The 16,269-nt window shown below is 39.0% G+C and overlaps 1 protein-coding gene across 1 annotated transcript in view; it reads right to left on the bottom strand.

Annotated features, from left to right (window-relative positions):
* The window catches only part of HABP4 (hyaluronan binding protein 4), a 45,274-nt gene that overhangs the window by 3,405 nt on the left and 25,600 nt on the right, over window positions 1-16,269 (bottom strand). The window contains exons 6-7 of the mRNA XM_037491941.2: window positions 3,867-4,038; window positions 266-451 (exon numbers count right to left, since the gene is read on the bottom strand). Of these exons, the coding sequence (XP_037347838.1) occupies window positions 266-451; window positions 3,867-4,038 (358 nt within the window). The remainder of the gene's footprint in view (window positions 1-265; window positions 452-3,866; window positions 4,039-16,269) is intronic.

The raw sequence follows: 16,269 nt of genomic DNA, 5'->3' as shown, positions 1-16,269 counted from the left end.
TGAATTTTTCTCACTTCTGAGTGCACATTCATGGCAGATCAGACCTCGCTGGTGATCCTTGGAGTCCAAGGCTTTAGAATACGCTATCCCTGACATTCATGATGCAGACATCACCCAAATATTCCAACCTTAGGCCTATACCAGACAGGAGGAATCAGTAACAAAACCAGATGACCCTTCAGAATTGGAATGTGTAGGCCCAGGGCATCCTCATGCTCTTGCTTCCTTGAGAAAACCATTCTGCAAGTGGAATACAAACACTCACCACCACTTCTGCTCTGGGTCCATAGTTCTCTGCCCTCCTGATCCTTCCCCGGCCGCCCCGTGTGCCACCTCTGGCTCCACGCCCAGGACGAGGGAGGTTACCAAAATTAATCTCCAGCTGGGATGTGATGTCATTGGCCGCTTTCCGGAAAACGTGGGCATCATCCTCATAGTCATCCTTCGCCATCTGAAACACAGAGATAGCATCAAACGCACATACGCAATCATCAACATGGACACTCACTGGGCTCACTGTTCTAGAGCTGGGATGGTATCAGGCTACAAAAGGCAGTCTCCCTGACCTGTCACTGCCACAGGCTGCCAGGCGTGGCAGAAAAAAATGATACAAGAGCTTTAGCCCCAGCTCAGGCACTGGTAGCTTCTGTGCAGTTCACAGTCCTAATATATACACCTTTGATCTGTTCGAGTGAAACCAAATTTCTGTGGTATAAAAGGTTAAGTTGTAACCTAACAACAGTCAATATAAACATTTTGTATCTAAGTATATATTTTTAAATTTTTATTTATTTATTTTTAAAGATTTATTTATATATGCATACAAGAGCTGGGGTACAGGCCAGAGACTGGAGGGGGAGGTGAGAGGATTCACCAGAGACAGAGTGGGGAACAGAACAGGCAGACTGACTGAAATACACTGCTGAGGGGAGCAGTGGGCAAGACAGGAGAGGTCTGTTGTGCCAGACCTCTGGCCGGCCAGGGATCAAACTCGTGCTGCAGAGGCTGTGAATTGCTTCATAGTGCGGTGCTTAACCCCTTGAGCCACCAGGGAGGCCCTATCTAAGTATATTTTGCTGAGGTAAGAAAGTGTTATTTCTGTCTTTTATTTCTTCTTAAATACTACTGTGATAAATGAGGCTATATCATCTTCCTGGAATAGAACTTGATGGAGAAATTCTTTTCAATGTGAGTGCTGACTCTACAAATGCCATATGTTAAAAACTGCATGAGGTACAATAAACAATTCTCACTCAAGATATATGGAAATGGTAAAACAACATACTGGTTATCTGAGAGTTGCAACCAATGCTGATTTTTTAAAATTAAATTTTATTATTATTTAAAAAATTATAGTCTATTTTAATTTTGTTTATTTCATCACTTTTTCTCTATATGCCACAGTGGGATGTTTGTACAAAGGTTTTAAAAACCACTTCAGTTCAGAATCTTTGAGAAAGTTCGTATTTTATTGCAAGAAGTAAAGAACTGTCTCTTATTAAAACTGTATTATACAAATCTCCAAATTTGATTTGGTTTCAAATTCATAATGGGAAAAACAAAAAACTCACTTTCAAGTAAAAACAGAAATTGACAGAAAATGTGCCATTGACCTTGAATGAGAATCTCCCAAGTGCTATGTAATGTTAGACATTCCTACAGCTTGAGCAGGAAGTGGAATCAAATTTCCCTGAGTGTTATCAACCCCTTCTTACCAGATGTTCATCGCAGGTTTTATATCCTGTCAAAGTTTCATGTTAAAAAGAAAGTGGAGGCCTTAAGTAGATGGACTCTTACAGCTAACAAGGAAAGAACAATTTGGGAGTACTGAATTACGGGAAATGATAAGCAAAAAAAAAAAAAAGTAAGAGGCAAATTGTGAACTCCTACCTTATTTAGAAAATAACTGGCTTCCAGGCTTACTCCCCATCCCCTTCCCGCTACCACTACAGAATGTTGAGTAACAGTCAAAGGCAAAAGCACTGAAGGGCCCAGATCATTTCACCGACTAGCATTAGGTCTGAAATTTGCAAACCACAGAGCTCCCACAAACAAGAGGTATTTATTTTTGTAGAGCTTTGTCTCTTAGAGTGCCTATAAGAATGTAAACTAATGACCCCAAGATTTTTGCTTCTGTTGCTTTAAGAACAATTGCTGGCTAAAATCTTCAGTGCCATAAGATCAAAAAGGACTAAAGCTATGCCTTTTATTGAGACCAAGTGGGATGACTCAGCTAACCCAGTTGCTTCAAATATTCCAGAAGAACACTCTCTGGTGCCAGGGAGGATGAATTTGGTGTGGATTAAGGAAGAGCAGTTTCTATTTTTACCTACCATGTCAGCTGCACATTTCACATCCTGACAGCACATTTGTTTTAGGCAAAGCTTTATTTACAATGTCCCAGAACAAAAAGAACAAAGAAAGTGGATAGGAAAAGTATCAACCAGCTGGCTGATGGACTTGTAAAAACACTTCACAGAGATTTTCCACAAGAAGATGGCTCTGGCTTCCCAGGTTTACAAAAAGCCATTTCTTGTAGAACAGCTCAAAATGTATTAGTAAGGCTGCTAAGAGTTTGGAGTGGCCAAAATAGGAGGATGGGAGAGGATCCTGTGCCATAAATGACTTCCTAATGAAGGTATTCAAATACAACCAACCACAGTGTAAATGGAACGCAGACAAATTTATGTAACACAAAATCCCTGGGTTTCAAGTGGGAAATCAATGAATACTCCCCATCAAAGAGAATAGTTTGCTCATCATCATCATCATTAACACGGAGACTGGCATTATCCAGAAAAACAGTGGTGTTCTCATGACCCAATTTTAAAATCAGAATGCTTCAGCAAATGCTTAAGTTCAGTCACTTAAACAGAATATGATTAAATGAGTGTTGACTGGGCAGGAGGTGGTGGTGGGGGGAGGGCGCTCCCTGGTGGCCTACGGGTTAAGTCTCAGCACTATCATTATTGCGGCCTGAGTTTGATCCCTGCCCAGGGAGCTAACCCACATATAATGCAGACCTTTCCTGTCTCACCTGCTGCTCCCCTCAGCAGTGTATTTCAGTAAATCTCCCAGTTCTGCTCCCCACTCTGTCTCTGGTGAATCTTCTCACCCCTCATACCTCTGGCCTATACCCCAGTTCTTGTATGCATAAATAAATCTTAAAAAAAAAAAAAAAAAGACTTGCTGACCATCCTCATCAATATATGCAGTCAGTTATTTTCAAAGCTGAGGCCTCCAATAGAGAGCTGAACATACAAAGTGAAAAATGAGGCCCTCACTGGAGAGAGGCCCTGAGCTGTCCGGCAGCATAACGGTGTTCTGAGAGCTGCTTGTCATGCTGCCAGATTCTTTGCAGTCCTCTCCACAGTCAGGCAGCGATGCAGAGAGAACTGAGCTGCTGCAGTACCAGGAGCAAGGCTTCACTGAGCACAAGACCCAAACTAGTTAATTATCAACTATTCCCAACTAAATGTTCTCATTTTTAATTAGCACTGAATGTAATCCAATCATGGAAATACAGCATAGTTATCCTTTGAAATGGCATTATTCAGGAAACATTCTGTACCTCCCTTGCAAGACAAAAAAATGAAGTATTTGCATAGTCTCAGCACAGTTATAGAGCAGAAAATGCACTGTCACTAACACTTTGTACTTAAGTGTTGATAGATCAGGTTTCAATTCTTTTTCCTAATGAACAATAAAGATAAGGTAAAATTTGGCACACATCATCTCTGATTACCATTAGGCAGAAACAGAATGCCAACTACTAATGTTCCATTTTCAAAATAGAAGTGGAAAGGCCCATTTTGTTTCCAATAAAGTAACAGTGGATATTACCTCTAGATACAAAACATGCTTACATCATCTCTATATTTGGACTTGTGTATCACCACTGCTTTGGAAGGGACAGTGGACTCAGGTTTCCGGATGTTAAACTCAGGCTTTGGTCTGGTCTGTTCTTGAAGATTTTTCCATTCATCTAGGGTCATCTCTTGAACTTGAGTTTCTTCTTCTACTTCTAAGTCAGGAACTCTATAAAGGAGGATAACCGTAAAGACTAATTTTTGAAACATTTACTTTCTCAAAGAAAAAGCTATAACCATTAGTTTAAATACTATCTGAGGACTGTATCTCAAGTCTAAAGAAGGTAAGAAAAGCTTTGAATCATAAATTTTCTTATTTTATTTTCCTTATTTAATGTTATTATTGCTAAGTGAAGATACTTCCTGTCTTTGTTCAAAGCAGTTTCTGAAAAACGGGGATATCGCCCTCCCAATGACATTAACATTAGCCTTACCGTCAGTCACTCCCTTCCTAGATGGCATTGCACACCAATGAGCTAATTAGAGAAGAAAATGGGAGAAGCTATTGGAGACAAAACAAATATAGGAAACCATGACCAGAGGTTATGAAACAGTGACTCATGAATGCACACTTTTATCAACATCCTCTTTAAAGCTTTTAAAAGAAAGTAGATTAACAAACAGATCAATGGAGTAGAATCCAGAGTCCAGAAATAAACCCTCATATTTACGATCAATTTTTTTTTTGACCATGGTGCCAAAGATAATTCAAAGGAGAAAGAAAAGTTTTCCAACAAATACTGCTGCTAGATATACACATGCAAAAGAAAGAAGGTGGATGCCACCTCACACCATAAATGTAAGTTAGATGTATGAAACGCTTACGAGGACACAGAGACACAAAGCCTTGATGACCTTGGATTAGGCAATGATTTCATGCATGTGATACCAAAAGCACAAGCAACAAAGAAAAAGGTGGACATCACCAAAATTGATACCTTTAATGCTGCAAAGAATGCCATCAAAAAAGTGAAAAGATAACCCACAGAATGGTAGAAAATATTTTCTATATCTAGAATATATAAAGGACCCTTACAACTCAATGAAAAGATAAATGGCCCAACTAAAAAATAGGCAAGGCTCTGAAGAGACCTTTTTTTCCCCAAAGCAGGTCTACACACACATATAGCCAATAAGATGCTTGATATCACTAGCTATCCAGGAAATGCAAATCAAAACCACACTGAGTTACATCACACTCATTTGGATGGTTAGAATCAAAGGCGTTATTTAATAATTGTTGGTGAGGATGTGAAGAAATTGTAATGTCATACACTGTTGGTGGGAATGTGAAATTGTGTATTTACTTTAGAAAACAGCCTGGCAGTTATTCAAATATTTAAAGTTACCATCTGACCTAGCAGTTTCACTAGGTATACACCTAAAAGAAATGAAAACATAACCATGTACAAACTTACCAAGAATGGCCTATGAATTCAATAATGCTGTTCACATTTCTGGGGTATTATACCCAAATTAAATTAATTATAATTAATGTAACATAATTAATTATAAAAATAGAAACAAAAGATGGTATATACCTATAGAATATTTTTGGTAATAAGAAATGAAGTACTGATAAAGGTTTCAATACAAACCATGAAAACATTTTGCTAAATGAAATAAACGGGGTACAAAAAGCTTACGTATGATTCCACTTACATGAACTATTCAGATGAGGCAAATTCAGAGAGATAGAAAATCACTAGTAGTCAGTTGCTAGGGGAGTGGAGTAGGGAGTGACTACTAATGTGGAAATGTTTTGGAACTAGATAAAGACAACATTGTGAATGCATTAAAAGTCACTGAGGTACACACTTTATAAAACTGTAAATCTTATATTTTACTACTGAAAATAGACAAAAAAGAAATGAAGTACTACTACAACCCATGGCATAGATGAACCTAAAAAACATTATGCTAAGCGAAATAAGACAGACACAAAAGGACAAATATTAATTTCCACTAAGAATGTAGTGAAACCTGAAATAGGCAAATTCATTGAAACAAAGTAGAACAGAGGTTACTGGGGCCTAAGGGGAGGGGGGAAAGAAGAGTTATTGTCTCACAGGTACAGAGTTTTTATTAGTGATGAAAAAGTTCTTAAAATAGATGGTTACACAATGTGAATATAATTAAGTTTAAAGGTGGTTAAAAATGGCAATTTTTATGTTATACTTTACCATAATTTAAAAAATTAATAATGTAACATACCCCAAATCATTGAATGATAGTTGAAATGGCTAACTGCTTAGTGTTTAGATCTCAGTAAGGTTGTTTGAAAGAATCAAAAACATCTGCTGGGGAGTGAGAAAGAAAGCAAATCCATACCTTCACTGAAGGGCAAATGTGATTTAAGGTTCTAGATTACAGATTAATAATAAGCAAAGTCAAGAGAGCACAAAGGATCCAAAATAGATACATTTTGTAATGACTTTAAAAACCAAGTTGATGGTAGGAAAAAATCTCAAAGCAGTGGTTTTTCCCTGGAGTCTGATGGTAACACTCTTTTTTTCCATTTGTTTTTGTTACTTCAATAAATATAGTTAAGGCTATTGCTTTAAACTCCTCATGTAAGTTACCTAGTTCTGCTGGGTTTAATTTTTCCCAGGCTATTTGTTCCATCATTTGTGGTACGGACCTCTCTATTTTTATAACAGTTTTTTCCTTATCCTATTCTTTACAACCCTTGTCCCCTTCTACCCTCCCAACCCTCTTAACCTCAGAACCCTCATGGTGTTTTTAACATCCACTAGTTTATCAAATCGCATACTATATAATGTCCAGTACCTAATTTTATCAGACTTGTTTTACTAAACATAATTCTCTCAAACTACCTCCATTTTATTTTTTTTTTTTTATACAAGAGCTGGGGTACAGGTCAGAGGCGCGGGAGGGTAAGAGGATTCACCAGAGACAGAGTGGGGAGCAGAACAGGCAGATGACCAAAATACACTGCTGAGGGGAGCAGCAGGTGCAACAGGAGAGGTCTGCCATGCCATGTGGGAATTTCCCTGGCCGGCCGGGAGTTGAACCCACACTGCAGAGGCCACGGACAGCTTCACAGCGCAGCGCTCAACCCGCTGCACCACCGGGGAGGCCCACAAACTACCTCCATTTTGCTGAAAATGGCTACATTTCATCTTTCCTTATGGTTGAATAGTATTCCACAGTGTGGATTTACCACTTACAGGTCCAATAACCCAAAAACAGACATTGAGGCTGCTTCTATGCCCTAGCTATTGTAAATAATCATGCTGGGAATGATGCAGAACATACCATTTTTTTGTGTGTTGATGGTTTCATATTCATTGCTGGATAGATGTCCAAGAGCAGGATTGCGGAGTAATCCTGGGTTTTACCCTTTTTCGTTTGATAAGGTAAATCCAGATGACTTTCCATAACGGATGTACCAGTTTACATTCCCACCAGCAATATAACAGGAATTTTTCCTTCTCCACATTCTCTCTAGTACTTGTTGGAGGTCTTTTTCTTTTTTTTAAAGATTTATTTATTTATGCACACAAGAGCTGGGGTATAGGCCAGAGATGGGGGGTGAGTGGGAGAGGGTTGAGAGGATTCACCATAGAGACAGAGTGGGGAACAGGACAGACTGAAATACACTGCTGAGGGGAGCAGCGGACGAGACAGGAGAGGTCTGCTGCACCCATGTGGGTAGCTCCCTGGCCGGCCGGGGATGGAACTTGTACTGCAGAGGCTGCTGATTGCTTCATAGTGCGGTGCTTAACCCCTTGAGCCATCAGAGAGGCCCAGGTCTTTTTCTTATGAGCCATTCTCACAGGTGTGAGATGGTATCTTGTGGTTTTAACTTACATCTCTCTTAACTAGGAGCAATGATGAACATTTTTTGTCTACTGGCATTCCGAATACTGTTTCCTATTTATTACATGGCTTTTTCATTGTTTCATGTCTTTACTGACACAAAGTCAACAGTATTTCAGACTTGATTCAAACACACAAAAGGTAATAAGGGTGCCCATAAGTGATAGGCACAGTACCGCTCTCTCAGCAGCTCTATCCCTGCCTCCCCTCCACCTTGCCAACACCTCTGAGCTGAGTTAAAATTGTGGAAACTGAGTCACTTCAGAGGAGGCTGGGCCCCACCTGACTGGCAAGAAAAAAGTGCAGTTCCTTGGCCCTGGGCAGAGACGGAAGCAAGGATACTCCCCAGTTGGTAGCACTGGGCAGCTGGAAAGTGTGGGTCCCTGGTCATGTGACACTCCAACTTCTTTCTTTCTGAAGTGATCAGGCAGACTTTTGCAGGTGGGAGAAGGCATTCAAGAAAAATTATCAACTTGGTTCATAAAAGACTTAGGTAAAACACTCTTTCAGAGGCCTAAAGAAATGAGTCCTCTTCAGATTTCTGGAGTTCTGGAACTATTTAAATGTTACTAGGTTGCTGTGAGAAGGTGAAAGACAGGTGGCTTGTTGGGATGGCACACGTGCCATGTTCATTTCTCAGAGCACTTAGCTAGCTGGGAGCTCAAGAGCAATGTTTCACAGGCTCCGTGATGGAATTCTGCAAACAGAAGTGAAGTAACTGCAGGGCTGAGGGACCTGCCCTGCTGGCCTCAGGCCCTTCCGCTCCTTCCAGCTGGCTGGGGACCAGAGGCTGGTTATTGGTTATGCCCTGGGGGAGCAATGTGCACCTCTAAGAGGCCCCCATCAAGCCGCTGCTCCATCCCCACCCCCCACCAATTTCACACTGCTCACTTTTGGCTTCTTCGAGGTGCCCAGCTCAGATCAGCCTTTTCTATACTTTCAGTGTTGAATTCTGTCAGTTTTTTACATACTTTAGCAATTATAGTGTGAATATTTTCTCCCACTTAATATTTTTTTAATCTCATATTTTCTTTCAATGTGTAAAAGCTTTTGGCTTGAAGTAATCTGAATTGTTTATATTTCCCTTGCCATAAGGTTTTGAGTCTCTAAAACCATCTTTTATAGTTGATATCATGGAATATATCACCAATGTCTTCTTCTATATATTTATTCTTTAGGTCTTCTATCTAATTCTTTATCCATTTGGAGTTTACTTTTGTGTATGAAGTTAGTGACCCAACTTCATTCTTTTATTTGTGACTTTTCAGTTTTCCCTGCACTGTTCATTAAAGAGACTGTCCTTTCCCCATGGTATGGCCATAATTGTTTTATCATATATTAGGTGTTGATATCTATGTGGAGTTATTTCTGGGCATCTGATTCACTCCATTGATTCATGTATCTTTTTCTGTGCCAATATCATACTGTTTTTAGCATCATTGCAAATAGTAAAATTTTGCAGTCAGGTAATGTGATATATTCATCTTTCTCCCTTTCCCTCAAGATAGCTTTTGTAATATGAGGTGTTTAATGGTTCCAAATAAATTTCAGTATTTTTTCCACCAATTCCTTTGAGGAATACTGCTGGTATCCTGTGAAGATTACATTAATTCTTCTCATCCATGAGCATGGGCTATCTTTTCATCTACAGTCACTAAGTTCCCATTGAATAGGTTCTTTACCTCCTTTGGTTGATTCCAAGGTATACAATTCTTTAAATAGAAATTATAAATGGAGTTATTTTCTTGATTTCTTCTGCTTCTTGTTCACTGTAAATAAAAAAGCTACAGATTTTTAGATGTTGATTTTGTAACCTGCCTCTCTGCTGCATTCATCTATTGTCTCTAATAACTTTTTGGTGGACTTTTTAGAATATATATGTGTATAAATATCTAACTTGTGAATAGTTTCACTTCTTTTCTGAATTGAATTCCCTTTATTTCTTGTTTTCTTCTGACAGCTCTGGTCAAAAGTTCTAGCAATAAGTTAAACAGAAGTGGGGCCTCCCTGGTGGTGCAGTGGTTGAGCGCTGGACTGTGAAGCTGCCTTCAACCTCTGCAGCGCCAGTTCGATCCCCGGCCACCAGCGAGGTTCCCAAATGGTGCGCAGACCTCTCCTGCCGCACCGACCTCTCCTGCCACGCCCGCTGCTCCCCTCAGCCAGTGTACTTCGTCAGTCTGCCTGTTCTGTTCCCTGCTCTGGCTCTGGTGAATTCTCTCACCCTCCTGTGCTTCTGACTATACCCAGTGCTTGTATAAATAAATCTTTAAAAAAAAAAAAAGTTAAACAGAAGTGGTATCAATGGGCATCCTTGTCTTGTTCCTGATCTTATGGGGAAAGCTTTCAGTTTTTCACCATTAAGTATTCTATTGCTATTTGACTGTAATATACGACCTTTTATTATATCGAGGTAGCTTCCTTCTACTCCCATCTTGCTTAGAGCTTTTGTCATAAATGGGTACTGAATCTTATCAAATGCTTTCTCTGCAATTACTGATAGCATATGAATTTTAAAAAGTTTGTATCAGTAGTAGTAGTTTACATTTTGGAAGTAGCATATGATTTTTATCTTTACTTTTACTGATATGATGGGTCACACTGATTACATATATTAAATCATCCTCACACCCCTGGAATAAACCCCACTTAATCATGAAGTATAATCCTTATGACACACTCTTTAATTTTATTTACTAGTTTAATTTTGTTTGAAAATACTTCATGGAAGATTTTTGCATTAATGTTCATCAGGGAGGCTAGTCTATTAATTTTCTTCTGCTGTCTTTACTTGGTTTTGGTATTAGGATAATGTGGGCATCATAAAATATATTACAGAGCATTTCCTCTTCTTGGATTTTAAAAACCTGAGCAAGATGAGCATAAGCTCTTGATTAAATGTTTGCTAAAATTAATTTAAAAGTTATCTGGACCTGGGCTTTTTGATTCTGGGAAGACTTCTTATTGCTAAACAAAATTTCAATTTTCCTGCTAGTTATCAGTATGTTCAACTGCTGTTTTCCTGGGTTAGTCTTAGTAAACGATAATGATCCAGATTTATTTGCACATTTATTGGCACAGAATTGGTCATAGCAATTTATTGGCACAGAGTTAGTCATTGTAATCTTTATGATTCTTTGTATTGCTGAATCACTTCAGGCTCATTTCTAATTTTGTTTCTTTTTTCTGTTCTGTTCTTTGTTGGCATAAAGGTTTGTCTATCTTCACAAACACTGTTTCATCGATTTTTCTGTATAGTCTGTTTGACCTTTATTTATTTCCATTCTTATTTTTACTATTTCCTTCTAATTAATTTGGGTCTTGTTACTTTTTCAAGTTGCTTTAAAGTATTGTATTAGTTACTTGGGATTTTCATTGCTTCTTAAAATGGTTTGTATTGCCATTATCTTCCCCTTTCAGCCTGCCTATGCTTCATAACACAGATTCACTCATTCATAGATACATTCCTATGTATCTCTATTTTTGTCTTAAGGTAGTTTTTAATTTCCTCTTTTATTCAATAACTATTAAGCAGCTTATTGCTTAGTCTCCATTTACTTGTAGTTTTTTTTTTTTTTAATTGATTTCTAACTAGGGCATTATGGTCAGAGAGTACTTGGTATAATTTTGATCTTCAAGGTTTTATTGACAATTGACCCAAGATATGGCCTCTCCTCTTCTTCTTCCATGTTATATGATTTAGGTATCTGTTTCCTCTATATTCATTGTTCTGTTACTTTATACTAATACCTTCAGTACCTCTTTCATGTGTGACATAGTGTTGATTTATTCTTTTAATTTTGTTTTCAGTTAAGTTCTTTACTTCTGTTTTGAGTTACTGCTACAGTTCAGGTTGCAAGTTCTAGGCTGCAAATCACTGGTCTAGGCTGCAAATCATTTTCTTTAAGTACTTTAAATATCTCCTACCAATCCCTCATGCTTGTAATCTTTCTACTGAAAATTATGAGGACACTCTGATTGGTGTTCCCTTAGAAACTATCCCTTCTACTCAGTGTTTTTTAGTATTCTGTCCTTGTCATTGGCTGTCATTGTGTAATGGTGTGTGTCTGTCTCTTTAGGCCTCCTTAGATCAACACATTTGCTGCATTTTCCAGATTGAGATGATTTTTAGTAATCATTTCCTTGAATAAATTTTCTATGCCTTTTTTTCCTTTTCTTCTCCTTTTGGGGCCCCCATGGTTTGGCTGTTATTTTTCTTTAGATTATCCCAATGTTTTCATTTATTTCTCTATGTTGCTTTATTTGTATGTTTTCAACATTGTGCTTTTGAGTTCATTAATTCTCTTGACTGCATTTGTCTGATGTTGAGGCTGTTTTTTAAATTTGGTTATAGTATTTCTTAGCTACACTACTTTTCATGGTATTGCTGCATGTTTTCTTGGTCTTTATTCTGATCCTATTTTATATCCTCCATTGTTGTTCCATAAGTGTTACTATAACTGTTACCTTGTACTCCTCTTCAGTTAGGTTCTGCAGTTCTGCAGGTTTATGATTCCCTTCATGATTTTTTCCTCCAACATTTGTGATGTACTCCTCTGTCTCTTCATTTTGACTTTTTATGGGTTGTAATAGGGACAAAGATTCAGATTGCTGCCTTTGCACCTGCAGAAATAATTGGAAAACTGGTGCCAGCAAGGGATGTAGGTTAAAAGGGACCAGAATAGTACGACATTGAAGGATCACCTCCTGCTGTGCTGTGGGTGCTAGAGTAATGTGGTGGGGATCCACAGTGATCTCCTCTTCTAGGCTAGCTCCTTGGTCTACATGTCATCAATAGTCTGGAGTCAGCTTCTACCTATAGGCTGTACTTGAACACTAGATCAGCAATTGGAAAATTGTAGCTGATATGGGGTCACAGGCCAGGAATTGTTCTATTTTCTTTTCTAGCAGAGAGCCTTATCCTAGGGTGTTTGCTTGTTAACGGGTGCTTAAACTCTGGCTTGTATTATTAGCTTGACAGGAGTTTGGGTTCCACGAAACAGTGAATCTTTGTACATTTCACAGTAGATTTTACATAATTCTAGGTAGTGGGTATAGACAATGTTTACTGTAAAATTCTCTAAACATTGCTATATTTGAAACTTTCCATTTAAATAAAAATGTTGGAAAAGTACTAATATTAAAACATTCCAGAATACAGCAGGATGGCAGTGAAGACTCCAAGTTCACCTCCTCCATATATTTACAACTAAATCGCAGCAAAGTCAACAACCCCTGAAAGGCAAACAGATAACTACTCCCATGTATCAGGAACAACAGTCCTGGGAAAGGGGTAGTAAAAACTATAATTGAACTGTGTGTGCAGTGATACTGGAATGGTACAACCCATGATAGGGAGGGACAGTTGCTCTGTAGAGCCCCACTGCTACTGCTGACTCAGGGGCACATGGCCACATTAGACACTTTAGAGACCCAACAAAGTGCTGGATAAGGAGGTACACAGGGTTGATGTGTAGGATAAAGGATACACTTTAGCACAGAGTGATGAGTACTAACTTGAGCTTAAAGTTCCCAATTTAAAACAAATGGACCCTGAGCCAGCGGGGAAAGCCAGATTGGATCAAATGTGTCTTCTCAGAGAAAAGGCTATTATTTGCACCCTAAAGCTGTTATTTTGAAATACCTGTATTACACCTACAAAGTGCCAAAACCAAGACAAGAACTAAATGCTTTTACTAAATAAAGCTTAATAACAAGAGCAAGCATCAAATTTAAGGCATCATTTTCAAAAGGCAAAGAGAATAATTCACAGCTTATGGACATGTCTCAATTATAATCCTTATCCAGTATTGAATCTAGTGCTCAAATACAATCTAGAGGTTGAGGCTGGCATAAAACTAGTAAGAGATATTTAGGCCTAGGAGTTGGCCTAGGGGAGGGAATCACTCTGGATCCCCACCACACATCTTGTATACCCACAACATAGTAGAAGCTTGAACTCTTGATGTTCACTGGAGGTGACCTTTTGGTGTCTTACTACCCTGATTCCTTTCTACCTATTACCCCTTGCAGGTGCCAGTGCCCTGGCAATCTGACCAGCTTCAAAAGCAGCAGTCTGTGAAATAATTCACACCTAACATCCCTGATAAAATACTTAGTTTATATCCAGCTTCTTGTAGGGGGCGTATAAAGCCAGTTTACTAAGATAGGAAAAGGAAAGTCATAAAATTAAAAATGAATGAAGAGATAGAAGAACTACAAAATGCTAGAGGGAAAAAAAAAAAAAACACCCAAGAGAAGTCTCAATTTGGCAGAACTGTGGAGTATGCCTGAAAAGAATTTAAGGTAACAGCTTTCAATTGCTGAGTTAAGAAAGACAATGGATAATGTAAGCCAGAAAAACAACAAAGATTGGTAAAATATGAGAACTGATGTATCTAAAAATACTATAAGGAAATTAAAAAATGTAATAGACAAACACTAGTAAATAGAGAGAATTGCTGAACTTGAAACTGGCATAGAGCAACATACAAACAGAACAACAGAAGGAAAAAAATGAACAGTGTAAGAGTCCCCTTGATAACTTAAATAACATCCATATTATGAGAGTCCCAGAAAAAGAGAAAAAAAAAAGTCATAGAAAATTTATTTAAAGAAATGATTTCTGAAAATCATCCCAACCTAGAAAACAAACCAGATATCCTGATCCAAGAGGTCTAAAGAGTTCCTAACAAAATAATACCAGACTGACATACTACAAGACACACTATAATAAAACTGTGAATGACAAGGGTAAAATATGAAAAGCATCAAGAGATTAAAAAAAAAAGAGTAACCTATAAGGGAACACCAATTGCACTATCTGCATACTTTTAGTAGAAACCTTAAAAGCAAGGAGGGAATAACAGGACATATTTAAAGTACTTAGAGTTCCAGCCTAGAAAACTTTACCCTGCAACATTATCATTACAGATAGATTATAGAGTAAGGAGCGTCAATGAAAAGTAAAATCTGAGAAAATTTATCAACACTGGGCCTCCCTGGTGGTGCAAGGGGTTAAGACACAACCTATGAAGCTGTCTGCAGCCACTACATCACGAGTTCGATCCCTGGCCCACCAGGGAGCTACCCACATGGTGCAGCAGACCTCTCCTGTCTCGCCTGCTGCTCCCCTCAGCAGTGTATTTTGTCAGTCTGCCTGTTCTGTTCCCCACTCTGTCTCTGGTGAGTCCTCTCACCCGCCGCCCCCCTGCCCCAAAGCAAAAATATATTACTGAGCAAATGAATATAATAAAGATTCCAGCAGAACTTCCAGCTCAGGTGCAATAAACACTCCAACGCAGGCATAATCAACAAGTTCTTTACTTACAGCTCCTTCCCTTTCAAGATTCATGGCCAGGGCCTCAGCACTCTTATCTACAAGGTCGGGCAGCTGACCAACCTGGTCTGTCTCTCCAAGGCCATCCCTGAATGCCTGCATCTTCCCCCCCTTGCCTTGCCCCCTTGTCTGGGGACTTTGTTGCAAATGGTTGTGCCTGCTGAAAAACGATGTTATCAATGCAACAGATATGAACACAGTTGTGTAATAAAAGGAACCCTTGGTCTTCGAACAGGTGCTCAGACCTTACGGGGTCTACCCAGGTCTGGGACCTCATGCATGAGTAATAAAGCTTCTCCTGACCTCACCATTCCTGAAGTACTGCTTGTTCTTCCTCTGCCTGGGTAAAAAGTAGAATTTATTTCTATAACACCCCACAACCTCTGGCCTATACCCCATACCCCAGTTCTTGTATGCATAAATGAATAAATCTTAAAGAATTTCTCAGCAATAAGTCAGACATACAAGGAGCACTAAAGGAGTTACATAAAGCAGAGAACTATTAATATAGAGGAAAAGACACCTAAACTATATAACAAAGAGGAGGAGGAAGAGGAGAGTAAATGTGGCCCATCCGGGTGAGTTTGAGACTAGACAGTTGATGGGGCCATAAAAATAGTGCATCCTATACTAGCCTCAGCAGAACCTTCAAACAAAAATCAATAAAAACATAACAGACAGGGCCTCCCCGGTGGCACAAGGGGTTAAGTCTCAGCACTATCAAGCTATCAGCAGCCACCCCAACACGTATTCAATCCCCAGCCAGGGAGCTAACCCACAAATGGCGCAGCAGACTTCTCCTGCCTCGCCCACTGTTCCCCTCAGCAGTGTATTTCAATAGATCTGCCAGTTTTGCTCCCCACTCTGTCTCTGGTGAATCCTCTCACCCCGCCCCCTGCACCTCTAGAACTGGCCTCCCCCAGGCTAGTATACATAAATAAAATTAAAGAAAACAAAGACAATGGCAGTGGAGCTCAGGCAAAACAAAAAAGATGTCAAAAAATAAGGACAAAAACAAAATAAAACACTTTAAAATGTCAGTGAGTACTTATGTCTCAATAATGACCTTAAATTTGTAAATCGCTTGATTTCACCAGTTAAAAGTTATAGTGACTGACTGGATTTCAAACAAAGCCCAACCTCCTGTGGTTTACTGGAAACCCATCCTATTCACAAAGACAAGTTTTTGAGTTAAAGTTTTAGCATTAAAGACTAGAAGAA

The sequence above is a fragment of the Talpa occidentalis genome, unplaced genomic scaffold (genome assembly GCF_014898055.3).
Source record: "Talpa occidentalis isolate TD23 unplaced genomic scaffold, MPIMG_talOcc4v2.1 talOcc4.7, whole genome shotgun sequence".
NCBI lineage: Eukaryota > Metazoa > Chordata > Mammalia > Eulipotyphla > Talpidae > Talpa > Talpa occidentalis.
This window is presented reverse-complemented; position numbering and strand designations above follow the sequence as displayed.